The sequence below is a fragment of the Cyprinodon tularosa genome, unplaced genomic scaffold (genome assembly GCF_016077235.1).
Source record: "Cyprinodon tularosa strain WSP-4 unplaced genomic scaffold, ASM1607723v1 ctg362, whole genome shotgun sequence".
Lineage (NCBI taxonomy): Eukaryota > Metazoa > Chordata > Actinopteri > Cyprinodontiformes > Cyprinodontidae > Cyprinodon > Cyprinodon tularosa.
In genome coordinates this window covers 858,362-885,916 of record NW_024039077.1, presented here as the reverse complement: position 1 = coordinate 885,916, position 27,555 = coordinate 858,362, and the positions used below count along the sequence as shown (strand labels likewise).

The window sequence follows — 27,555 nt, the reverse complement described above, 5'->3', positions numbered from 1 at the left end:
CACAGTAAACCTTTTATTTTTTTTTAGATTTCTTTACATAACAGCCTCTATTATCATAATTTTGTGTCCTATACCAATGCAGATGGTGTATTAAGGTGTATTTCTACCAGTTTTGCACATTAAACCACAAGTTTTGTTTAGATGGTAAACATCTGATAGTATGCATTTTTTATTCCGAATCCATTTTAGGTCTTAACTGTAGGATAAACTTCCCTGTTTCTGCAGAATAAGAGCATCCTCACACCATAAAGTTACCACCTCCATGTTTCACCACAGCTTTAGTGTATTTAGAATAAAGATACATCAGCATGTTATGATATTCTGGACATATTTTAGTGTCTTTTTCTTGCATGCATGCATTCCCCGAATTATTAGTGCATTCAGCAGCCATTGCTTGAAATTGTGGAGTACTTGCATTGCTGCTCCCTCCATTTTCCATCCATTGTTAATGCTTTGTTTGATTTGTTGATGCATTTTGTTTAAATTGAAGCTTGTGTAACATTTGTTATCCTTTTGTTTCGATTTTTATCATATAAATGGAGGAAGATTCAAAGATATTGGCTTCAAAACATCTGCAACAGCTTACAGGGATCCGTTAGACTCATGTCAATATGATCTATATATCTGCGTCGTCCTTAAACCTTTAGGTTTGGTGCAGCATACAGCATTTCATTAATCTGATCAAATGCGTCTCTGCCAACTTTACACATCTGGCAGAGACGTTGCCCAAAACAATAAGATTTAATCCTATAAACTGACATTTTTCCAACAAGCACACAGAGCTGATGTTTGAAATACTGCTGTTTTGGTTTTAGCTTCTCAATGTAGCAGAAATGTTTGACACAGAAGTGATTTTAATCAGTTTAAATGCGTTTAACGCTTCAAATCTGCAGGATTTTGATCAGACTAAGAACCTTTGTGGCACATTTTAGATCTTATCCCCTCAGCTCTGGCACTCTTTGCACACAGCTTCATCAGAGCAGTTTATCTCGCTTTGTTGAACGTGACGGACGGGATTCACCCAAGTTTGACCATAGATGGTCGTTCTGCTTGCTTGCCTGTTTGATGCCATTTGTTTCTCTGCCTCTGTAGTGATTTATAAGTTCCAGGTCCTGCAATTTTAATCAGCTACAAAGATTTTTTTGGGATTTGGAGACACCATCATTAACCGCTTCACGTTTAAAGATAATCTGAGAAAAACAGCACAGAAATAAGAAGCTGTTCTTCTAGCTTAAGAAAACTAGCTCATTACAACAGATTCTATGCACTAAGTGCATTCACATTGTAACAGCATTGTTTTGTTGTGTATTTATGTTATAAGAAACTTGAAAACTGTATTGTAACATAGCTTACCATGTTATAATACAGCTCTGTTTTGAGCCCTAAAATACCTTTATTTTAAGGATGTCTAAATAGTCATTGGGGGAAAATTAATCCTTAAGAAATGATTGCTGTTAACAAAATGATAATTATCCTTTTATTTAACCTTCTTGAATTCACTCTATTTTAATAAACTGTACTGAAATCAATTAAAATGATATTAATAACTTTATGAGATTGGTTTCGTTCAGCCACTGCTAAATTTGCTGGATTCATCCTTATCTTGTCACTAAGCACAGTAAGACGGATTCTGATGTAAGTTTAAACAGAAATGTCTGTATCGCTCCGTTTGTACAAAAGAGAAGCTATTTGAGCTCACTAAGTCTCCAGAACAGCCTCATTATGATGCTGTGTTACCAGCGTGTGCTTTTCACCACTGAAAGTATTTTTCCAAACAGCAATATTTGCTTTTCTTATAGCAGTAGCAGTTATTCAGAAAGCTGACCAGCAGTCCACAGCAGAAGGTGAGATAGGGGGAGTTCAGGTTCCACGCTGCAGCGTCTGTCCAGAATGTTTCTGAATCACTTGCTTTCCTTCCTTTAATTGCCATCTAGTTATCCAACACCCCAGTCGTCCTCTTGATCCTTTTTCGTTTGTTCTCCACTCGTTGTTTCTGCTGTTTCATTTATTATTTAACATTTATTACTCAAAATGATGAACGGTACCAGAGCTGGAATCAGATTAGCCTGTGGTTATCAGGTAATCCCATGACAAAATGTGGGTCACTTACTATTTTTAGTCTTGGTTGCAAAGCGAAGCCAGAGATTTTCCTTAGTTTTTAAACATTTCTTAAACTGCTTTTTCATTTTCTTTCATTTGTTTTTTGGCTTCTTGAAAGGATGCATGTATTTCCTATCTAACATGCACAAACTCCACTAATTTTAGCAGGTGGATGTGATGAGAGGGTTAACAGAAGCTGTCAACATGACAAATGAAATGCATTAATTTGAGGAACACCAATCACAACTAGATTGCAAGTTTTAAATCCATTTAATCAAATGCATTTAAAATGTCTTTCTAAATCAGCGTTGAACTGAGTCATGAATAAACATCCATTATTACACACAAACTTAAATGATTTAATTTAGATGCTGTTTTATTATTATACAACACAGATCTAAAGTTATTCTTGAAAGCAAGAAAGCAAATAGTTTTATAAATCCAAAGTTCCTGTGGATTTTCCCCTAACACTTGTATAAAGGAATCAACTGCAGCAAAATTTACACCGTTTTTGCTGTCAGCAAGCTCTTGGTTTGATCCTGGCTTGATGTTGGACTGTTCTGCTTATCAGAACCGATAGCTAAAGAGATAACCTCAAAAGAAAGAAATTTATGATTTTGTTGATGGGCATTAGAGTAATGGGGCTTAACTAGTAGTTGCATCCATCCATCCATCATCTGACACCCTTATCCCAAGTGGGGTCGCGAGGGGTGCTGGGGCATCTCCAGCAGTCAATGGGCGAGAGGCGGTATCCTGGACAGGTCACCTGTCCATCGCAGGGCAACACAGAGACACACAGGACAAACAACCATTCATGCACACACTCACACCTAAGGACAATTTAGAGAAGCCAATTAACCTAACAGTCATGTTTTTGGACTGTGGGAGGAAGCCGGAGTACCTGGAGAGAACCCACTCATGCTCAGGGAGAACATGCAAACTCCATGCAGAAAGACCCTGGGCCGGGAATCGAACCCAGAACCTTCTTGCTGCAAGGCAGCAGTGCTACCCACTGCGACACTGAGCAGCCCTGCTTCTTATTTTAATGCTCCATAAATTCCCTTAAAATCAATTTAAGGTTTCTGGTTATATATATTTTAAGACTACAGGGGTAGAAACTCCATATTTGTGCTAAAATGAGGTTAAAACAAAAACATTTGGCCTCTTCTAGTTGTCTTCAGATGATCAACAACCTGCTGCTCTCATCTCAGTGGCTGAGGGCTCTCCAAACCTCTTCTCTCATTATTAACAAGGAGGCTTTGCTTCCTCTCCAAACAGACCCTCTACATTTCAATGAGAGATAACTCAATGAGCTCCTCTATGTATTTAAGCTGCATTCCCCTTTCTTTTGTGTTAGATTTCCTATAAACTGCCTGTATGTTCAGGTTTTTAATGTGGTTCAGACCCCACCACCCCCCAGGAATGTGGCTCCTTTTGAACTCTGACACTTTGAACTCCGCTCCTGCATTCCAGAGGCCGGTTGGGTCCTCCTGAGCTCGGGTCGGCTTGAACACGTCTCTCCCTGGAGAGATGTGGACAGAGGATATGAGATTTACAACCTCAGGGTCAAAGGTCACACGAATCTGAGGTGGACCTCATCAGAGAGACCTCGCTGAAAACCACACCGACCAGTGAAGAGCCGACGTGTCAACAGCTCTGAATGCTATATATGGAACGCCATTCTTATCTTTGCTTCTTATTTCTTACGCATTTATTCTAAAAATAAGCAGTTTTTAGTTTATATTGTCTCTTCTGTCTTTTTTAACTTCAGTTCTAAAGACAGGAAAGATTTAATCCTGTAAACTGACATGTCTGAGACAAATAAGACCAGGAAAAAATAAATAAGCACTACTCGATCGCAGTAAAGCTTTTTATACGAATCTATTCATCATATAAATTTACCATAACCATATTCAACAACCAAATTAGTTGGTTTTGCCTACATTTAAGTGATTTTCTTTATCGATATCGATTTTACTCTGGTAATCTGGTAGATGGCGCCATGGCATCCCTTTGCTTTGCGGCGCCATGCCATATCTTTATTTGAGGCACAGGGGAAGACGTGGATTGACTTAAACCCAAAATAACTAAATGGTCAATATCATCTGATGAACATATACAGCACTTGTTGTTTTTGTTTTTTTGTTTATCTATGCATTTCATTTTAATAGCGGGGAAAAATATTGCAATATATAGTGATATTGCAATATCATGGTAATATCGTATCGTGACCCAATTATCGCTATGTTCATGTGAAGGCATTTAGCAGATGCCTACAAAGCGACTTACAAAGTAGATAATATAATAATGGCCGTACGGACTCGTGTCCTCGTCAAGTATGTTCTTGAGAAGAACACAGGAAAGTCTGGACTTGGGGAGCACGCAGCATAAATATGGGTCAATTAGAACAGAAGCGTACGCGTGATGTCATGACATGCCCGGCTAATCTAGAGCTGCATTTCACCTACTGTTATTAGTCTCTAGATAATAATAAATTATTACTTTCTTCAAGTGGGGGAATAATAATTACCACAGTCAGATAAACACAAATCAAATGAACGTTTTGCCAAATAAAACTAAAAAAATCGCCATCAGAGCCAGCGGTCCTTCACACACGACTATGCCGAGAGAGGGCTGCTGCAGACGAGCTGCCGTTAGCCCTGGCTGCCGTTAGCTTTAGAGGTCTGCTGGTTGCCGCGGTCCTCTCAGCTTTGGAATTATTTTTTTAAATTATGCATTAAATCGGTAAATGGACCATATAGTGAAGCTTTAAAGTATAATATTCTCGCCTCAAATGGTCCTAAAATGTGCTTTTATTAAATAACAGCAACAGAAAAGAGACCTTTTAAGTTAATACTCTGAGCTCTTTGAACCCTCCATTGAAAGCTACGGACAAGTCTGCTCTCATGCTTACTCGGTAAATAGGGAGGGGCGAGAAACAACATCCGGGGAGTTTGTCTGTTCTCGGTCTTCTGTTCTTGTGAATTGGAACAGTACTAGGGCTGAGGATGATGACATTTCACGAGCACATGAGAACGCACAATACACATATTGAGAAACGGCTAATGTTACAGTTATAATAATAGGACAAGAACTTCTCTAGAGGAAAATGTATGGGTAAGAGGTAAGGATAGGAGATGCTCTTTGAAGTGGTGGGACTTTTTCCTGAAGATCGACAGGGACACTGCTGTCCTTGTATTGCTTGGTCGATCATTCCACCATCTTGGAACAACACATGAAAACAATCTGAATTGTTTTAAGAGTAGTGTAGGCAGTGCAAGATGCAATCCATTTCCGACTGGAGTTGACCAAGTTTTAACATATCGTCTCACACATATCGTATCACAACACCCAAGCCAATCCTCACCCCTAGACACAAGTAGGGTCAGAACTTTGGGATTCAGTGATAATATGCTAACAAAAAACAACTGTTTTTTGTTATGTTCCAGGATTTAATCACACTACGTACATAGTTTACAACCTATTGATTCTGTGCTTTCATTTATGTCAAACCAAGTCTCTAATGTATTTGATTTGTGTTCTTACCTGCAAGGTTATACTTATTAAATGGTGATAATGTAGATTGTGTAGCTTCACTCAGTCCACTACCTCCATGTTTGGTTCTCTGTTTGCTCCCAGAAACTGTTTTCTGGTGAACTAACTGCACTGTGTTGTTGCAGAGCTCTACTTTACTTCAATGAAATATTAAACACCTTAGATCTTTTGAAAACTGCTCTGTAATTGAAAGCAAACATCTGTTTCTCTGCCTGTCCTTTAAATTACTTTAAATAGGTACAGAACATGTACCACAGTTTGAATCTTTTAAAGAGGATTAAGGAGAGGTTAAAGTTGAGTTTAAGAGTGACTTCTTTGCTTCTTTAATGTTGTTATATTCTGCATCTTCCTTTTCAGATTCGACTTTCTGTTTTTTTTTTTCTTTTGCTTTATTGTTCGGTTTTAGCTGAGCCACATAATCACTGTTATGATTGCTATGTAAAGAGTCCTTATCTCTGTGTTTTTAACCGCTCTGCTGACGCTCATCGTCCGTCAGTCAGACCCAGACGTCACTGAATAGCATACTTGGCAGCTCACTTTAGTTTACTTTTTCCACTTCCCCTCTCCCTGTTTCCCTCTTTCTGATAAACTTGGAAGCTGTCGAACATCATGTTTTTTTCCAGAAGGTCTCAGTAAAAAGCAATGAAGGTTAAATAAACCTGACAAAAAAAGTCACTTTAAAGCATCTTGGCTTCAGGCTTTGGGGTAAATATCTTTTAAACATTTTAGTCATATTCTGAAACTCATTAATTGATTCAGGAATAAAGGAAAACAATTTTGGCAGCAATATCTCTTAGGGGTTATTTTTTATTATGAATTAATCTGTCCTTCATATTGATTCATAATGACTTTCTGAATGTTTTGTCCCACTAATTAGGTTTCAGTTTTACACCTAAGTTCTGACTGGCTCCTTGACCCATTTTTAACCATTTTCTTGTAGATTTGCTGCTGTGGCGGGTTACCGCCTCCATTTAGGCAAAGCTGCGGGACAGATGGCATCACATTGCTGAATGATGTTTGGTTTAATTTGATCCCATCTGTCCAAAATATATTGTTCCAGAAGACTTGTGATTTATTCTGACACATCTCTGCAATCCTAGTCAGTCTTTTATATTCTCTCTAGAGAAAATAGGAGTTATTCTTTTAATGCATCAAAATAACCCATAGCGTTTTGAATCTGTCATATTTTCTGTCATAAAGTTAAATATTAAAGATAAAGACGGAGGGTTTTAGATTCTAGGTTGTAGCTGCCGGGTTTAAACATTACCTGGCCCGGTCTTGGGTTGAATTTGCTGAAATTGCCGATCCCAAAATTAACTTGTTTTCTGCCAACCTGTTTTTGAATTCTAGCGTAGTATTAACACAGTGTAATGGAAAGCTCCGTAATTCCTGCTTTTTTTTGGGATGGTAATTTTAGCTGATAACCAGTTTATACATTGGATTTAATTAGCAGCATTAGTTCAATTTCAGACCTATTTACTCTTTTAAAGTTAATTCCTTGGATAACATGTGGTTTAGATTATAGATTTCCCATCTCAGCTCTTTAGCATTAGCTTACATATATTCTAGCTTAAATTACAAAAACGGCAGTTTGTTTGTTTATATTCTACAGCAGGTAGATTATTGCCTTTACTCTTATATTATCAAGAGAAAACTAAGATTTCTAAATCCAGTTTTCTTCACAGCACAAAACCTTTATAGAATAAATTTAGCTTATGGCTGAATCGATTAATTAGATTTTTTCCCCCCACTAATTTCCTCTTGGGCTTCCATAGCTCATAGTGACCTCAATTCATCACTTTATGTTGTGAGATGTGTCCTTATAACTGATAAACTAGCTAAGTGTGTAACACCACTAGCTGCAAACATTTACCTTGCTATACTTTTTCATTTTTTGTTGTGAAACATTGTTTTACTTTCAGTTTGGATTATGCTGCCTTTTCAATTAAGGTCACCTCCCAAAGGGGATGATTGAAATAAAGGCTAGTTTTAAAAGGGTAATGTATATAATTTTTATTATGAGACTTGAAGGAGAACAAAATCTATTCATTGGATTTGGTAGGAATAAATCTGGTATTGTTTTTATTTTTATCTGCATTAATCTTAATCTCTGTTTTTCATCCATTTCTAAAGACAGACATATCTTGATATGCATTGAAAACGGATTTGACTTCATTATATCTTCCTGAATCTCTGCGCCTCCTGGGTTGATTTAAAACAATTCGCTGATAAATAAATGAACACCTTGAGTTTCTTTTCTCTTTAAAATCTAAGATTGGTGTCTTCTCAGTCAACAATCTTTTTCTAAATACATCCTTAAAAATGAAAATTACCTGAAAGGTCTAAAAACCAGTTTAACTCTTTCCCTTCAGTTAAAGTAAATCCATATTTTACTTCAGTTTCTGGTTTGTTTATATTTTCAGGATGACAACTGGGGAGAGACGACCACCGCCATCACAGGCACCTCAGAGCACAGCCTCTCCCAGGAGGACATCGTCCGCATCACCAAAGACCTCGAGGACAGCGTTGGTCTCGACTGCCGCCGCTACGTCACCCGGACCATCGCTGTGATCCTAGGCCTGTTGGTGTTCTTCACGCCGCTGGCCTTCCTTGTGTTGCCTCACATCCTTTGGCCAGAGAAGCTGAAGAGCTGCGGGACGGCCTGCGAGGGCCTCTTCATCTCCGTGGCCTTCAAGCTGCTCATCCTGCTGCTCGCCGTTTGGGCGCTCTTCTTCAGACCGGCGCGGGCGGGCCTCCCGCGCGTCTTTGTTTTCCGGATCCTACTTGCTGTGCTGGTATTCCTCTTCGTCGTCTCCTACTGGCTCTTTTACAGTGTCCGGATACTCGACTCACAAGTATGTGAAAGATTCCGCAATATTAAAGTTATTTGTCATGGAAATACATTTTTTTAAACGCACAGATTTCTGGCTCCTACAGGGATGTGTTTACTGTTTGAATCCTGTTTTAAAATCCCAGTTTTTTCATGTTTCTGATAGCTTGAGGAAAAAAAAGACAGTCTAAAAGGCTTCTAGTCCTTTGAAATCGTCTCTAATGTTTGAATGTACTACATCTAGCCTTGCATGTATATAAACCTCCAGATTATTCCCTCTGGGTTTATGAAAGTAATAAATTAGTTAGGACTAAATGTTTAAAAGCTTAAGGGGTAAAACGATCCGTCTTTCTTCATGTAGGACGATAACTACCAGGGCATTGTACAATACGCGGTGTCCCTGGTGGACGCGCTGCTCTTCATCCACTATCTGGCGGTCGTCCTTCTGGAGCTCCGGCAGCTCCAGCCATGCTTCTCCGTGTGCGTCACGCGCTCCACGGATGGAGAGACGAGGCACTACAACCTCGGACAGCTCAGGTAAGGAGAACACATGCAGATTTCTTGCTCTTCACTTTTTTTGTCCTATAAGATAACCTAAGGGGGGGAAAAATATCTGCTTTTAAATGATTTCGTTAATTTTGACATGAAAAATATCCAAACCAGCCTGGTGCCTGTGTAAAAGAGATGGAAAAAGTAGTCAACGAAATTACTCATTACGTCAGGACATCACATCTGCAATCAGACATGATAAATAAAACCGTGCAGGTCTCTATTAAGCTGTTTGAAACAAAAACACAAAATAAAGGTTTTGAAAGGGTCTACATCTAGATTACTTCATTTAGATATGGTGTATTCACACCTTATAATGTGGCCCGCTTTAAACCAACCAAAGCCCCCCCCCCTCCCATTGACCTGGACCTCTTTTTCAGGTGTGAATAAAGACTCTTGTACAGAACTAAAACCCGCTTTTTGAGTTGGTTTCACTCCTAAACGGACTGTCGCAGTTCTCTTTATGTATGAATACAAACCGACCCAAATGCAGAGGATACCTCCCTTTGAACCTATCAAGCCACCGTAGAACCATAAACAGAGTATCAAAATCATACCTGGTGTGCAGTCGGTTGGTTAGCAACACTGCTGTCAGCAAGATGTGGATCTCAGTTGGATTGAGAGCAGGGTTCCCGCGGGTCCTTTAAAAGTCTTAAAAGGCATTGAATTCTTCAAAATAAAACTAAGGCCTTAATTGGTATTAAAATGTCTTAAATCAGTCTTTCGTCAGTCTTAATTTTTAAAACATCATAAATAGGATCATTTTTATTACGATTTTTTTTTGTAATCTGAATAAAACATTAAAATTTACTTTTTTTTTTTATTTAAAAAAAATAACGGCTCGCCATTATTGGTCGGTCCCGATAGCAGAACCAATTAAAGCGTTGCTGCGGCCGGGACATTTGGGAGATGCGGCATTAACTTTTTGTCTGGAAAATATGAGGAGGTGTAAATGTTACCAACCAGCCAAGAGTGTTCTCCATGGCTAAAACCAGGGAACATACACGAGGCACAGTGGATTTTGTGCAAGAAGCGATTCAAGCTCAGAACGATGGAAATTAAGGCAGTGGAGTCGCACATGCGAAGCACGAAACACAAAGCGTCAAAATCGCATTACCGAGAAACAGCTGGTATTTCTCAGTTTAGTTCCACCCTTGTCTCTGCAACGCCTCCACTTATCACCAAATCAAACATACTAAGAAAACGATACAAAGAAAAATAGCTGCAAAAAAGACTTAGCACTGGTTCTGTTGTGGCTTTAAAACTGATTTGTTTTGTTACCTTCTAAAACAATGAATTCAGTTAAATAATTGTTAAATATATCTGTCATTTGTGTGTTTTTAGCTTTCTTTCTGTATGGGAAGCTTTTCAAAATTTGAAACATTAGTGCAGTGGTTTATGTTAAAATAAACCTTTGGGTTAAGTTGTCGCAAGCAAGTTTTTCTTGTGTTTCTTGTGAGTTTGGTCTTAAATTTTTATTTCAAGTGGCATTAAAAAGTCTTAAAAAGTCTTGAATTTAACTTGCCTTACGCTGTAGGAACCCTGGAGAGACTCTTTTAAATTAACAAGTCTCTGTATTTATACAGAATGAGCTGTTCTAGGACACATTGGTTTTGCATAAATAACAGCATAAATATGCAAAAGAGTGGAGGTGCATGCAGAATTCCAGGACACCAGTAGTTTTCCTTTGTTTCCTGGTCTCAGCTCTGTCCGGCTGTAGTCAGTGATCCCACCTGAGTCCATATGCAAAAAGTACAGTTTGAATAAAAACGAGACCAAATGAAAAACGGGATCAAAGGACCTCTCTGGTGTAAATTCACCCTTGATCTGGTCGTTGATTAAAACCTTCTATAAGGACTGAAAAAACAGTTCTATTAAAATCTCATATAGATCTGTCTTACTTTTATTAGTAGGGGGTGTAACATTATACCATTCAAAGGAACTCTTATTTGATTTTTTTCTTGAGTTAAGTTAGCCTTTTTCTGATTAATTTGTTCAATGTTCATTTAACATAAGTCTAAGCAAACTTTTGATCTTAGCTCTAAGTACTTGCCTTGAAGGTATAGTTCATGTTTTGGACCTGAGTTTGTGTGAACCGTTCGCCGTCTCTAGCTGATGTGTAGCAGTGTCCATACCGTCACCGAGCCCCCTGCTTTGACAAACAGCCGGTAACGTACCTGAACAGTAAGAATCCAAGGTTTTCGAGTTAGAAAAATTATGCCTTTATTTTGTTAGACTGTGTCAGCAATTTTAAAACATCCCAGCGCTGCATCAGGGCTTGATATCAATTATGATATTTTTGGTTGCTATCACGCATAGATGCAGAACACCATTCCTGAGTACGGAATGCACTAAACAGCTCATCAACACCCCGAATAGTTAAATGTTCTTTACAAAGGTGAATTATTAGACCATTATTTTTTATGTAAAGTGTGTACTAGCCATACGTTCTGTAAATATTGTGTATAGTTAACTACAGCAAAAAAGCTATTTTAATTTAGCCCTAGAAGGACTGTTGGTCTTATGTCCAGCGTAGACACCAGCCTGCGCTCCACCATTCTTTCTGCCCGCAGGCTCCCGCTGATCCTCAGCGGCGCTCCTTCCACCTCCAGCAGTTAACCTCTAACTGCCTCTTTCTCTGTTTCCCTGGCGAGCATCTCTGATGTCCCTCGGTTCTCCTCATGGCCTTTTGTGGTCCTACCTCTCCGCTCTACTGCTGTTCGCCACAATCCCCCGCCTCTCGTCTGCTTTTGCTCACCTTGAAATTTGCCCAGATATCGAAAACATTTTGCACGTCCGGCGTAAAGACCAACTAGCACAACAGAGGGGAAGGTGAGATGGCGACCCCCTTTCAGTGAGAAGGGCTGCAGAAAGAAAACAAAGGCTTCTAGAAGACGGGAAGCTTTAAAGAACGACACTGAGGAAGAGGAGTTAGAGAGATCCAAAAACTGGGACATGACAAGTCAAAGAGCAGGAAACGAGATGGTTTATGTGGTCCATAACGGGAGGAAAGCTTCAATAAAGTAAAGCCCCAGTTAAAATCGGAAAAGGCAGGGAGACTGAGGAAACCAGGAAAAAAAAATATTTCACTGAAAAAAAGCTCTGATATGGTGGTGAGACCTGCCAGGAGAAAGAAAGCAGCGTGAGGGGGAGATTTCAGAAAGGAAAGTGCTGCAAAGAGAGGAGAAGACACTGGAGACTGAATAGAAAACAAGGCTTTAATAGTTAATGTGATAGTAATGTTGAAGACGTTCAATGTTTGTCAGGCTGGAGGAAGGTGAAACTTTGTGTTTAGGAGAGAAGCGCTCATAATAGACCTCATAATGTGTCTTTATCAGCTGTACAGGAAAAACAGGAAGATCCCATTTTTAGCTGAAAGCAGCAGCCCTGCTGTCGCTGCCTGGCTTCAACAGGCAGCTCCCAGTTTCTCACACGCTATCGCTCATGGCTTCCCATTAAAGCTGAAGGATTTATAGCTGGAGCTTCTTTTTATACCGGGAGATATAGACCTCATCTTCTATTTGATCTGGAATTCAAAGCTTTATAACTCTGAATGATTGGTGACTTCTATGTCTGATTATTCAATGTACAGTTTGTTTGAAAAGTATTCATACCTGTTGAATGTTGCAGTTTATAGGTTAAACGGTCTCAATTGGTTTGGTTTTCTAACTGTTTTAGAGATGCTTTTAATCTGCCATGGATCTGCTTTGATAGAAACATGTCAGACAGTTTGTGTGCAGCAGTGCGGTTGGACTGTTAGCTGGCTGATTTGTAGTTGTTTACCTTCGTTTGCTCCACTGACAATCAGTCATACTCGGGCCGACAGCAGGCCTGTCTGCGCTCTGTTTTCCGTCTGTGACTGTAAACACGCCTAATTAGGGCTCCCTGCAGACGGCAGGACAGCATCTGCTCTGACTGACTCATGCATGAGTATGGTGAGCGTCGGCACGCTGCACGTTCATGCAGCTTGTTTGACTCGTGCACAGTGAACCCCATATGAGAACAGAGTGCTTTAGCATGTTAGCTAAGCTAGTCTGTTTTCAGAAGCTGACTAAATGTTTATGATGAGCTGGAGCCTCGGTTTCATTGTCACTTGACAGAAGGCTGAAACATTCCCCTTTCCATTCCCCTCACTTTTTTAACCCAAACCAGTTAAGCCTCGCCTATTAAAAAGAGGTAATACACAGCCTGCTCTGAGGAAGGAAACAGAGCTAAAATAGATTATTAACGCTGGAAAAATACTTGGTAATTTCAGATTATTTTCAATTCAATTCAGTTTATTTATATAGCGCCAATTACAGCACATCATCTCAAGGCACTTTACATTTTGCCAGATCATAAAGTCAAATTGATTCATTATTGTTAAACTTATTCTCTGTATCCTGTTGCCTAGAATCCTTTTTCTCTCCTTCTTATCCTACCTTATTGTCTCTCTAAGACCTCCCTTCCTCCCTTCATTGTGAACTTCTTTGTGTTTCCTACCGACCTTCATTTCATGATTTCTTGTATCCTTCTTTGTTTCTTTCCATCCTTGCTTCCTATCTTGTATTTTTAAAGTCCGTACTTGCTACTTTTTGTCTTTCCTTCCTAAGTTTCCCTTCTTTTATTCCATTCTTCCTAGTTTCCGTCCAGTGCCCTCCCTTTCTCCGTTATTCCCTCTTTATAAACTCCTGTCTGTCAGTTTGATCTCATCTCATCTCCAACCCCACCCCCCCACCCCTTAATGTTATTTCAGGTTGTCCTTATTTAGAATATTTTTAAATGAAAGGACATGACTTACCCCCGGCTCACACTGACTCCGGTCTTACCGTTGCGGTGCGGTGGGTGCCGCGCCGCAGTGATTCCAAGTCATTAAAAAGACGTAAACCTCTCTCACCGGCTGCTGAGCTGTCCGGCTGCGGTTACCGAGACACTCCGGCGCTGCAGAAAATTCCGCAAGAAAGCTATCCTTGCGGCGTGCCGGAGCCCTCCGCAACAAGCTCTCGCAAATATCCTTATTTGGGCCGCGTTATCGCGTGAAGTTACGTGAACTCAAGTGAACTTCTGTTAAATCTCCGGACCTGTTGCCGGAGCCGCAGAGCCGCACCGCACCGTAGTCAGAAGGGCGGTGTGAGAGGGGGTGTGCGGGAGTTGCGGTCTCCGAGCCAGTGTGAGCAAGGGGTTAGAAGTCTTGGATGTTTGGTAAACTTGAATGAAGCCATCCTCACTTCATAATACTGCCACCTCTGTTTTTTTCACAGTTTTTTTTTCTCTCAGCTTAAATATCAAAAGTATTATAGTAATAAATAGGGCCGGGTAAAAAAAATCGATTTAATCGATTTTGAATCGATTCCTTTGCATTTTTGCAAAATCGATGTCTAGGGAATGAGATGGATTCATTTTATAGCAACCCGCATGATGTTGACATTCAAATAAGCAGAAAAGATGCTCTCAAGATGACTTTAAGCCAGACAGCTGCAAATATAGCCAATAGGTTAACTGAAGACATTAACAAATGGGGGCTGACCAGCAAACATCCTGTAGTTTTTACAGACAACGCTGCAAATATGGTTTATGCATTGAGATAATGCAGCTCATGCATGTCTGCTGTGTCACGTCTGCTTGCTCGAGTGAGGCTTCACTTTTTCACTTTTCACAAACAAGTTTGCACTTTTGAGACAGTTTTGTTCACATCTCATGTTTAAACTGTCTGATTTACAAGTTTGCACTTAGTTTTTAATATGACACGAAAAAACAAAATACATGAATATTTTGAAACACAGTTGAACCACTTTCATTATTGTAAAAACAGATCGAATCGGAATTAATCGATTTAGAACCGTATGAATCAAAATCGAATCGATTCAGGACTTTGGCAAAAATACCCAGCCCTAGTAATGAATATAGCATTTATTGCTAATATATAAACTAATACTGCAACTAGTGATTGTTTTGATCATTTAAAAATCTTTCGAATATAATTTTTTTCAATTGATTGATTATTAATCTCATAGCAAAAGATGCTTTAAAGTAGATTTTATGGTAAAGTTAAAGCAGGCGAAGCTAAAACTCAACCACTTGAGAAGTTTTATCTTTCTAAAATGACAACTGTTTATATGATTTTTACAATTTTGGTGTTATTATACTGTTACTGTTTCTGTACATGTGACTGTCGGCAAAGGGGAAGGATCCGGTGAGTTTTTAATGCCGAATGCAGTAAATGAGCCATCACTTAATGTAGTATTTGTTCTGGGCCATAAGTGGCGGCAAAGAGAGGACAGAATGTGGATAAAGAGCTTCCACCAGTTTATCAGGGGTCACGCTGTTGTCCTCATCTGGGATAACAAGAAGCGCATGCTGCAGGCTAGTGTCTGCTGTCATATATTAGGTTAGCTTTCCATGTGGACAAAAGGCTGGACACAGCAGGCTCCTCCGTGTGCGCTTTCTATCTTTGCAACAGAATGAAAGAGAGGCTGTGTTAAGCTGTTAAGTTGTAATATGTGTTTGTTAACAGCTGCCAACATCTGCTGCCCTCTTGTCAGACTAATGCAGGTCATGGTGTCAAAACTGGATTAAAGCAGTCGACTAAACCCTTATGTTTGATGCATATTTTTATGTTTACATTCAGAGCGAAGTGCAGGTTTGCAAATCAAGCAGAGCAGGATTATCTCATTTCCGTTTGGAAAGGGTGGGAAAGTATTTCCTGTGCTTAAACACACAAGAACGGAGGATTGAAAGTTCAAGAGGGTACAAAAGGATATTCTTGTTCCATTGAGTTTTTAATGAGAAAAAGCCACCAAAAGTAGTGCATGTCTGTAAAGAGTAAAGTAGGTAATGCTTTGCTTCCAGCATCGTAATGCTACGTTCACACCTAAAGCAGCAAAGGCAGCAGGAGCGGCTAGTTTACATGTAAAGTCAATGGTTGACGCGCATCAAGGCGCAGCAAAACGTCCCGCAGCGCGTCTGTGCAGAGGCTGCTGGAGTTGGAAAATTTTAACTTTTGCTGCTCGACGCGCCACATCAACCAATCAGAGAAGCTGATCTGGGAGCTGGCAGGGAGACAGACACATTGCTGATGATACAGATCACTATGATCACTCCTCTGAAACAGATTATTAACTTAAAATGCTGAAATCTGCCGGCAAAACATGTTAGCTTTTATTATTCTGGTGCCTGCAGTTTGGATTACGTAAATGAAAACCGCCTTCAAGCCGCCACGGCAAACTGCGAAGAGACGACTGGGCCATAGGCTGCTGTTGAATGGGATTCCTACTGATGGGGGTCTGAGCGACTCTGAAACAGAAATAATATTTGAAGGCAGGATGGTAATCTGGATGAACTGACTGCACTGATTAAGTTTTCAGGTGGATTTTCTCACTGAAAAACATATTAAAACTGCTTTTTACCCACTGATCACAGCATATATAGCTGCCATTGTTACAAGCAAAAAAAGGATAGTGTAGCTCCACCCAGTGCACATCAGACCCACTTTCTATTGCACAGCTGAAGCAGCAAAGATGCTTCAGCCGCGCGTCAGAACTTAACTTGTACAAGCATCAAAAATGAAGCAGCATGCACGTTTTTGATGCTCTTGCTGCTTGCGGTCTGAATGTAGCATTAGACTCAGTATTGTGGTGGAACCACATATTGCTGCTGTTTTATCTGGAGTCAAGACAGAAAACCAGTCAGATTGGATGGATGGCATCTATGAAGAAATGGGTTTAGATCTGGACTGACTGGGATCTGATGTAAACCTCTATTGTCTCGCCGGCCGTATGTTTAACTGTGAACTTTCGCACTTTGACTTGAATAATAGAAGCATGGAAGCTGCTTCCTGGAACACGGAGGTTGCTTATTATAAAGAGTAGATGATTTATGGAATAAAACATGTGAAAACAGCCTGCTTGTGTACAGTCGGTTTAATAGTGCAGGCTATGAAAGGCAAGCCTTGGCGTGCAAAGATTCCTGATCCAAGCTGCAGCTGCCTTTCTCATGTCCCCTCTGATGGTACTATGTTGGTCACATTTAAATAAATGTACAAAGGTGAGAGATATAAAGAATAATTTGCTGTGTGCAATTGTTTGCCATTATACTTTTATTTCCCGTTTGATTGCCTCCCTTAAGGGGGGCAGTTAGAGATGTCTGAAGCCATTTTCTTTGTTGATTCTGGTGATTCCTTTGCATCTCCTGTTTTTAACGTATCACAAACATGATGTTCTTTAGTATCTGTCCAAATCATTCTTTGGGGCCCGCCATAGAAAAAACAGGGTAATAGAAGGCAATGGCAAAAATCCCATAGAAATGAATGAGAATTGAAGTGTTGCTGTGTGGTCATACGTTCATCTACAGAGTTTTACTCTTTTGTTTTTAGACAATGATTAGTTCAATGATCGAGCGCCACAAAGCTTGAGCGAGAAACCAGAAGCTGGGGTACATGACATGACTTAATTAAGTGGAGAGGGTATTTTTTGTTTGTTTTTGCCTGGCGAAAAACCTTTTTACATCACTCACTGCCACAGATTCTGCACTGCAGCGACCACTCATTGATCAGTTTGTAGTTTGAAGTTCTTTCACACCATGTCTTTGTAATTACTGATGCTTTTCCATATATATGGACGTTACTATTTTTAACCTTTTAATAGTTGAAGGCTCATACCTGCAACCTTAGCAAATCAACCATTAGAAAACATAATTGGGGAAAAAAAGCTATGTTTAAAATTTTTATTTATATCCGACCTAGGTGAGGAAGAGACACCGCTGCTGGTCTCTCCTTCTCCCGCCATTAACAGCTTTCCTCACTCCTGCAGTGGATGCTCCAAGGAGAGCAGAAAGACAGGACCTTCTGAGTTTACTGAACAAAACCTGCTCCCGACCAGGTTAGCTCTGGGGAGAATGTTATACAGTAACTAAACCAGAGGTGAACTCTCTTGGTGAACCTGGAAGCTCAGAGTTTCCCTGTTTTCAGGTTTAGAAAACTAAAGGTTTTTCTACTAAACCTGCTTGTGAAACGGACCCCAATTCTTTTTATTTTATTGTTATTGCTTTGATTGTCATTACACTGTCATAAGGACACAGTGGTGTCAAAAGTACACGTGTTACTTAATTAGAAGTATAAATACTGCAGTTTAAAAACGCTTTGGTAAAAGTTGAAGTGAAAAAGTATGTGCTCCATGATGCTTTTTTTTTTTTTTTTTTTTTTTTTGTGTTTTTGTTTCTTTGTTTTTTTTTTTGTTTGTTTTTTTTTTGGGGGGGGGGGGTTATGGTTGGGGTGTTTTTTGTTCTTTAGGAATGTTTTTGGTTTTTGTGTTTATTGTTTTCAGTTTATCAGTCTGTTTTTAGAGTTTTAGCTTTGTACTCATTTCTGACTTGATTTAGGGCAGTATCTGGGTAGACTATTTAATTTATATGAATGAGAAATTATATTTACTGTCTGCTATTTAGTCTAAACAGAAGTCAAGTTCTCCCGCGGTCATTTCAGTTTCATTACCTTCAAATATTCCTTGATTTACACTCTGGCCTTCCATTGCAACTCCATTTAGGTCAAATTCTGGGTCGACCAAAGAATTTGTTTTACCATCTTCCTCAGAGGAATTAACTAAGCTGTTTAGTATGTTATCTAAACAGAAGCCAAGTTCTTCAATCATATTATTATTTTGAGCATCTTTAAAGGTTCGTTGTCTTTCCGTACGGTCCTCCATTGTAACTCTATTTGTGTCCAAACCTCGGAAGACACGTTGATTTGTTTCAACCTCTTTGAAGAAATGATCTACCTGGTTTAGTATTGTACATAAACAAGCGTCAAGTTCCTCCACTATCTTGATTTCCTTTTGAGGGTCTTCAGAAGTACCTTGCTTTACTCTACCTTCATTCACAATGTTTTATGTCATATGTTCAGCCAATCATATATATCGTAACATTAATAAATAAAGAAATATACCCAACTGCAAAATGTAAAGGAAAATGCCGCTTTTTCCTGTAGTAACTAATAGGGTAATAGGGACACAGTGCGTGTGTGTAAAGAGAAAGGAAAGGGTCATTGTGCTTTGCGGGTCTGAGATAAAATTCAAACATTACTCCTTTTCACTTTCTTTAAATAACGAGCGTCTTTAGCGTTTTTCCATTAAGGCAGAATTGTGATATAAATAAAAAGGCCTGACAAACCTTTCCCATCTCTTTTTCTAAAGGCTAAGGGTTCTAATTATTTGGGTTAAACTCGTGCCTTTCCCCCCCCTCATTTCAAATATGTAAACAAAACTCTAATCAATACTGATGGTTGTGTTTTTCATTTTGAAGAAGTAGTAATATAAGCACATTTTCGTCTTTATCTGTGTTTCTCATGTCTGATATTGAAGCTGAAAATGTCTTGTGATCAGATTTTTTCTCGTCCATTTTAGTTCTTTATAACTTATTAGTTATAGGACATGACTGACTCTGCTTTCCTTTGTCCCCTCCAGTATTCAGCGGGCCGCCCTGGCCATCATAGAGCACTACTACTGTGACTTCCCCATCCATAACCCAGCTCTGCTTTCTGCCTCCAAGTCCAGAGCTGCCAAGCACCTGGCGGGCCTCAAGGTCTACAACGTGGATGGTGAGTTCCCAGCAGGCCCCGCTGAGGGTGAGTGGGATGCTCTGTGTTGTCTCTAGCTTCTTGTCATTTTATGTTAGCCTCAGAGCTACACCTTTAGTTCCTAAGGGACCTTTTCCTGTCATTTAATAAAAATTAGAGCTGAAAACACCTGTAATCATATCGGTCTGAAGCTTTAAAACATCTGTAGCATGACGCTAACAATACTAAATGCTAAAGCTAATTAAAGAGTCATCAATATTTCAGTTGTCATGATTTGTCTGAAATCTATATGATGAGAAGCAAAACTCTCCATCTATATATCGTTGAGAAAGCAGATCTTTCAGACTCTATTAGTCCTGCTTTCCCTCACTCTCTCACAGCCTAGGGGTTTTAAGGCATAAAATAAAATATTTGTCTTTCAATACATTTTTTCTATCTATTTTCAAACACTTCCGTAAGTATAAAAATCAGCCGACTTTTAATCTTTCTTCTACACAAACATATTCCGCAGCTCTTCTTTATCAAGCCCTTTTTTTTTACCTTAACAATGTTAAAGAATTTTGCATTAGCTCGAAACAGGAACGTTTTCCTCTTTTTAAAACGTCTTCAAGCTTCTGCAGGTGGATTTTCCTTCACTTGCTGGAATGCACTAAAACAAATGATTGCCTGGAAGGCAGAAATTGATCTCTTAATGCAGTATAATTGGAATATTGTCAACAGTCGGGTGATTTGTAGCTAAGGCGCCGCAATGTGATGAAATCCTAGCAGGCTGATTTGATATCCATCACAGAGGACTCTCTCCAGGTGGGAATCTGATTTTTTACTTTTCTGCTAACGTTCATTTCTCCTTATGTTTCTCTGATGCTAACCTCTTATAGATAGACTAAAAGCCTACCTTTTGGACAGTGAGTATACTAGGACGTTCCTGTTGCTAACTGATCCACTGCTCTTAAAAACACTTGCTAAATTAAACACTCGGCACTCCTCACTCTGCATGCCACAGGTCAACAGAGAGCTTTCATCCTTGTGTCAGCTGGTAGGAATGTAACACAACCCCTCTATTGGATTAACGATGTCCCTTAAGTGTTCTTAAGATTTAATCAAGTGTGCTAACTAGACTTGCTTGTCTCTTTTTTTCCACCTAGCATTTGTTGCCTATATTTAAAGTGTCAGTAGGACCACAGGATCACAGACAGTTGTGTCGTTTCTCCCTGCAGTATCAACATTCTTCATTTTTCTACTGCAACAGCTGCTCAGAGACTCATCAAAGTCTCCTTCTCTTTCTGGTCTTTCTCTTTCGTTCTGCAGCTGCACATGTGATAAATGATTTTAGCTTCTTATGCATATTAATATTGATACAGGGTTGAATGTGTTGAGGTGGATGATTAGGGATCAAGCTGAAATCATCAGGCCGTGTACGTTTCATTAATGTTGTATTTAGTAGGTTGAAGGTTGTGGTCTTCAACATAGAAAGCTCGTCTGATTACTAGGGCTGCAATCAGTGTATTATTTTTTCGATTAATCGATTAATAATCGGATAGCCAAAGGTTTTTTTACTAAGTGAAACTTAGTTTCCTTAACAGCATTCATCCAACTGATCCCCCTCTGGAGGTCATCCAGTGTTGTTTGCTGATCTGTTCCCATCCTTTAGAAGAGATGGTTAATCGTTATCCGTCTGCTTCTTATGTAGTCACCTTTTTCAGAATCCCTGCTATTTTGCTAGATCTCCCTCTAAGACATCAATAATGCGTCTGAAATTGTGTATTTAGACTGTAAGTATGGCAAGCCATTTTAACATAAATTCGGTTTTGTCTGACCATCCATAATTATGTTCCAGATATCTTGAAATACATTTTGACTATCTGGAATGGTAATTTAAGATATCTGTATTTACATTCTGATTAGGAAGAACAATAATTCAAGATATCTTAAATTGCATTTTGATTAGTCAAAATTCCTTTCAAGATATCTCAAATTACCACACTGGATTCATCATTTAAAGCATCACACATCAGTAATTCACATGTAGGGGCGCTGAAAATAACAGTAAATGGAGCTGATTTACCTTTCCTCCTGTGGATTAAACTGACAGTAAGGAATTTTTTTTTAGAAATGATCCTCCTGGAAGCCCAATAAAAAGATCATGACACATTTTGACGAGGATAGGAATTTCGAATATTCAAAATTACAATTCAAGATATCTTTAAATTTGTTTTGTCTAGTCATTATTTGCTTTTAAGGTATCTATAATTGAGTTTTCACTAGTCAAAACTGCATATCTCCTATCCTTAAATACATTTAAGATATCATGAATTATGGTGGCATTTGAGATATCTTTAATTAGAATTAGGACTAGTCAAAACTAAAAGGCACGCCTCTGTGGGAGGTGTCTTGTAGAGTGAGTTGGCGAAAGGTTTGCAGAATCTTTGTAAGGGCAACAGCGTTGTGTAGCAGAACTGCACCCTCTACTTAACCGTTAAGATGAAACATGGACATTGGTCCTCAATTTACAAAATTATGATCATGGTTTATGGCCCAATAGTATGTTTTTGTGTCGTTTAAATCAACTTTACTTGTTATTTAAGATAAGAAGTAGATTTTTTGGTTGTTTAACTGTGAAAATGTTTGAAATGTGCGAAATTTCAAATGTTGCATGCTGGACAACCTCAGAGAAACTTCATGATGTACATTTTTCTCACTGTTAGCATTAGATTTCCCTGCCACTATACATACACATAGCGCGGTGATATCCTGGCCTCCCACACACACCTTTTTGTCCATTCAATATTCTGTTTTTGCTTGATCCCCTACCCTGCATTAATAATTCACAGCCTGAGTTTGCCTTTACCCACATCATCATCGTCATGGTCCAAGTTGAAAGTTTGGGTTTTGTTTAGTGTTGCTCCAATGCCAGTATTGGGCGGGGCCCGGATCCAGCACTAAAATGGTGGTATCGGCGAGTACCAACAAATAGGGCACTGATACCATTTTGAGAGCCAAACATTATTTAACTAATGTCACCCATTCCAGGTAGGCGATAAAAAGTTCTACTGGATTCTCAAAGATAGGCAGCAGCTTGACACAGCCATGATGGCACTTATTTTACATCGAAGTAGTGTGCAGTTCTTCATATCAATCAATCAATCTTTATTGTCAACTACAATTTACATTGCAATCGAGATTTCAGTTTCAGGACAAACCGTTCATCACAATACATCACATACATTCAGGTGTGGGCACAAGAAAAGCACATAGAAACACGAGACAGACAATTCAGCAGAGGGTCATATCAGAGGCGGAGTCACATGAAGTCATTTTGTTTCAATATGTCTTTAAATGCTGACCACAGGCAATGTCCTTGATGAGATGGAAGTTTATCAACAGTTCTGAATGCATCCACAGATGTTGGAGGGTAGAGGAGGTGGGGGAGCAGTTCTTCTGTGCCCTTTCGCCATAACATCCAGGGGAGATTAGATAAAGAGGATAGGTCGTATACACACACACATCAATTTCATATAGATGCTGTCGGTATTGTATTGGTATACTGCACAGCCAGGTATCGAAAATGGCATCGGCGCAACCCTAATTTTGTTTCCTAAGAATAGATGCTCTAACCATCATCTCATAGGTTTTGAAATTGCAGCTGCGAAAAAGAAATCCCTCACATTGCACACTGTCTTCACCCCTCACCGTCTTTGCTTCGCTTTTGAGATCAAGTGTGACCAGATTCTGCTGATTCCAGGTCCAGGGAACCCCGCTGCTGCGGGAATTGCCCAGTCCCAGTCCAGAGCCATGATCGCTGCCGCAGCGAGGCGACGCGACACCAGCCACAACGAGCTCTACTATGAGGAGGCGGAGCATGAGAGGCGTGTCCGCAAACGCAGGGCACGGTGAGTCGACCGACCCTGGAGAAGCTGTGATTGGCCACCAAAGCCTTTATCTACCAATAACGTAAAATCTAGGAAGAAAAATCTATATTAGAGGTCTAATCATTTTATCAACGCTGTTATCGGTAGCTACGTTTCCATTACAAATCTGCGCAAAATTATATAGTCCCTGCTAAATTCGAAGGTGCAAAGTCCCGTAATTATGGTATTTCTAGTAGATAAGATATACAATAAAAGTTGCATGTGTTTATGTTCATGCAATAGCATTTGGAAACACCGTTGCAGAGGTGGATATAAAAACATGAAATATACCCATAATTCAGCCATGGCTCTAGTGGCTCATCTTCCTCCAACTACTCTTCTACTTTGTCTTTTTACAAGGCATTTAGGTTTAGTTACAGATAATGCGACTTGTGGGAAGCAAAAAATAGTTTCCATTGCAGTTTTGCGAAATTTAACAATTTCTATATGACCGAAAAACCACCTCATTGATGTGTAAAAACAGTGTCTCCATTTTTAAAAATGTTTTTGTTGTAATTGCAATTTGCGCAATTATTGTTCGAATGCTTTTAATTTTTTCTTCAATTTTGGAGGACAAATCCTGCCATACAATAATACATAAAGATATAAATAAATGACTTATGATTATAAATCGTTGGCAAAATAATGATTTGAAATGTAAATTATTGAGAAACTAATTGCAACAAACTAGATACATTTTAAATTTGACAAATTATTATTTTTATATATATAATTATCTCTGCACTTTTAAGATGGAGCTTGGCGATTTAAGCCTTTATGTGGGAGAAGGACGATTTGAAATTCTATTCTGTATTTAACAGGAAGCCAATGAAGATAAGCTAACTTAGGAGAGAGGACTTTTTATTTTTGATAAAATTGCTAATCAGCTTAGACGGGTTAGAGTAGTTCAGTTAGCAGCAGGTAGTGCAGTTAGTCGGGTTGCTTTATCATGCTGTTAACTATCTAACCCTGCAAACACTGTACTTTCCATGAGCATGAAGGTGTGTCGGTTTTCAGAATAAAATAAAAGCATGTGCTGCATACACACTATTTTCCACATCAGGATTGATCCTCCATTTTCAACAACTTTATCTCTATTTTAAAAGCTAACATAACTTGGATACATTTAATTCAATTTGCAGAAATATGAAAAATAACAGTTTCTTATCTGTGCTTCGCCTTTTTCAGCTAGTCTTTCAACTAAAGGTCAATTTAAAGATTGTCTAGTGCTAAAACAGGAAATAAAACCTCCCCATTTTTTTTTTTTTTTTTGAATGAGCATGCATTACATTGAATTAGCCTGCTCTGCTTTTCCCCAGATTGGTAGTAGCAGTAGAGGAAGCTTTCACCCACATCAAGCGTATGCAGGAGGAGGAGCCCAAGAAGGCTCCAGGGGACGTAATGGACCCCAGAGAGGCAGCTCAAGCAATCTTCCCCTCCATGGCGCGTGCCCTGCAGAAGTACCTGAGGACCACCAAGCAGCAGCACTGCCACAGCATGGAGAGCATCCAGCAGCACCTGGCCTTCTGCATCACCAACAACATGACGCCCAAGGTCTGCCCTAAGCAGCACATGCCCCAGCACAGTCAGACATCTGGATACTCACTCCTGCTCCACACTCTTTCCCCTCAGGCGTTCCTGGAGAGCTACCTGACGCCAGGACCCACCCTGCAGTACGGGAAGGACCACTGGCTGGACCGCCGGTGGACGCTGATCAGCGAGGCGTCGGTCACCAGCGGCCTGAAGGACGGGAGCGTCTTCGTGCTCAAGTGTGTGGACTTCAGCCTGGTGGTGACGACCAAAAAGATCCCCTACATCCAGATGTCAGAGGAATACATCGACCCCAAATCTCACAAGTTTGTCCTGCGACTACAGTCTGAAACCTCAGTGTAGGACGGCAACAGTTGTTTGTTTTTTTTATTCCTCACCATGTCACATTGCTTTCAAATGTTGCTATCTAGGGTTTGAAGTTTTTATATGTACTTTTCATTTTTTAATATATATATATAAATGAATTTATATATCACACATTTGAAATTTAAGATATTTTAATGTTCAACTTGGTGAAAAGAAGAAATGTTGCAGGATTTTGCTCACGGGTTTGATCGACCAATTAGGTTGTGCACAATACTGTATGCATGAGTGTACCTTTCCTTCAAAAGTTAACTTTTTCACATTTTTACACTAAATAGTTGCAATATTGACACCTTTACTGGGATTTTATGTGAGTCATATGATAGAAGGAAAATCATACAAGATGTATAAAGTAACAAAGGGGAGCTGAATAAAAAGGCTCTCCACATTTTAAAGATTTGTATTCATCTTTATGATTTTCCACCTCTGTTGGTTTATCACATAAAATCCCATCTAATATAAGAGTTTGTGATAAAATGTGAAAAAGTTTTTAACACTTTTGAAAGGTTCTGTAGGCATGCGTGTCGGCTGGTTGAGAAGCTTAAGCCAAACAAGACTGGAATAAAGGCCGACTTCACCTCAAAGTTTCAGAAAGCTCCCCAGCCGCTGCACAGAGGAGTATGTGGAATATTTTCATTGGTTTTTTCTAAACGGATTTTAAAAAGATCTTTTTCGCTCATCCACAAAACATGCTGCGAGATTTGCTCTCCAGGTGCGTTGGAGAGGGGACGACCTTTAGCAGCAGCAGGCCGTGTAAACAGGCTGGACGGTGAGAGACTCACGGATACGGACACGTGCTCAAAGACATTGACTCCTCCACAAAGGTTCGGTGATCCTCTCAGGGCTTTTGTGTCTGCCTCATCTGCCTGACATGACGAGACAGAGCTGCAAGTTCTGAAATAAAAACTACTGATTGCTCCAGACTTCATCTGCTTTTCCCTTCCAAGCAACAGGTTTCTGATTCTATCCTCCATAGATCCTGATGCTTTTCACACATTTTATCATCAAGGAGAAATGGAAAAATGTTCACTGCCTGTTTCTCAGTGTTTTGTATAATAGATCGACAAACAGGAATCTGAAAAGTGTGGCATGTTTTTATATTAGGTCCTGGAGTTTTAGATTGTCTTACTGCCTCTAGAGATTGATATTTTTTCCAAATTTTTGGCCAGTCTAGCGCATGCGTATGGTTTTATGTGCAGGGGGTTGTTTTTTTGTTTTTTTTTTGCACTAGATGTCACAGATGCATGCCACACTTTTCAGATTTTTAATTGCAAAAACACAAAAAATTAATTTTGACAACCATGAGGAGTTTGGAAAGTGTTCACTCAGCAAATATTGAATCCTTTTGAGTTTAAAGTGTGATGTCATCTCTCAGGGCTCCTTATAACTTCTTTATATTGGAGCAGCAGAGGTGGATCAGCAGTCTGAGCTGTTGGGTGGAACCTCCTAACTGGACAGACTGGTTTTTGCTTTTATTGCCTCGTCTCACGGCTGGCGTCTGGTAAACATCCAATCCCTCGAGGTCGGCGCCTTCATGGAGGACTTGGATGGATTCGTTTTCTCGTAATCATCCACACACTAACTAGGTTTGCATGTTAAACCCCAAAATATTCCTAAATAAGCTAAAATCTCACCTGTTTGTCTCTCTGTGCCTGTTGCACTCCACAAAAGTGAGAAATCTCACTAAAGTCATGTTTCATTGTCATGGCTGGCTGTATCCTGTACTGCCCCCTGGTGGGTAAACTGTATATTGGTGCCGATGGCTTATATAAAAAGCAGTTTAAATCCCTCCTGTTGAAAACTAAAAGGCCTGCCACAGGTGTTTAGAACCTGAACCAACTTACCCTGTTTTAACTAATAGTTTAACTTCCTATGATCCCAACATGACAGTGCCTCCTGTTTTTACAATGTCTTTCTGTGGTGAAACACGTGTTTGTGCCAGTTCAGTTCACACGGCCTGCCTTTTCGCCTCCCGACGTCGTCCTCACCATCTGTCCCACTGTTGCCTGGTTACAGTCCTCCGTCCACGGTCTGGATTTTAATGGACAGCCTCACAATGACTGTGAATTTTCACATCTTTTTTTTTTTTTCAGTTGCACATTAGTATTTGTAAAAAAAAAAAAGAAAAAAAAGGTCATATCAATGCAAATAAA

At 39.6% G+C, this 27,555-nt stretch overlaps 1 protein-coding gene across 2 annotated transcripts in view; it reads left to right on the top strand.

Annotated features, from left to right (window-relative positions):
- Positions 1-25,717, top strand: part of LOC119790365 (vang-like protein 1) — a 55,798-nt gene extending 30,081 nt beyond the window's left edge. The window contains exons 4-9 of one of the 2 annotated variants that reach the window (XM_038295891.1): positions 8,079-8,510; positions 8,847-9,022; positions 19,468-19,601; positions 23,323-23,470; positions 24,808-25,042; positions 25,121-25,717. In XM_038295891.1, the coding sequence (XP_038151819.1) occupies positions 8,079-8,510; positions 8,847-9,022; positions 19,468-19,601; positions 23,323-23,470; positions 24,808-25,042; positions 25,121-25,381 (1,386 nt within the window). In that variant the 3' untranslated portion in view covers positions 25,382-25,717. Of the gene's footprint in view, positions 1-8,078; positions 8,511-8,846; positions 9,023-19,467; positions 19,629-23,322; positions 23,471-24,807; positions 25,043-25,120 lie in introns of both variants that reach the window. The other variant, XM_038295890.1, reaches the window with a different exon arrangement.
- The last annotated feature ends 1,838 nt before the right edge of the window (positions 25,718-27,555 follow it).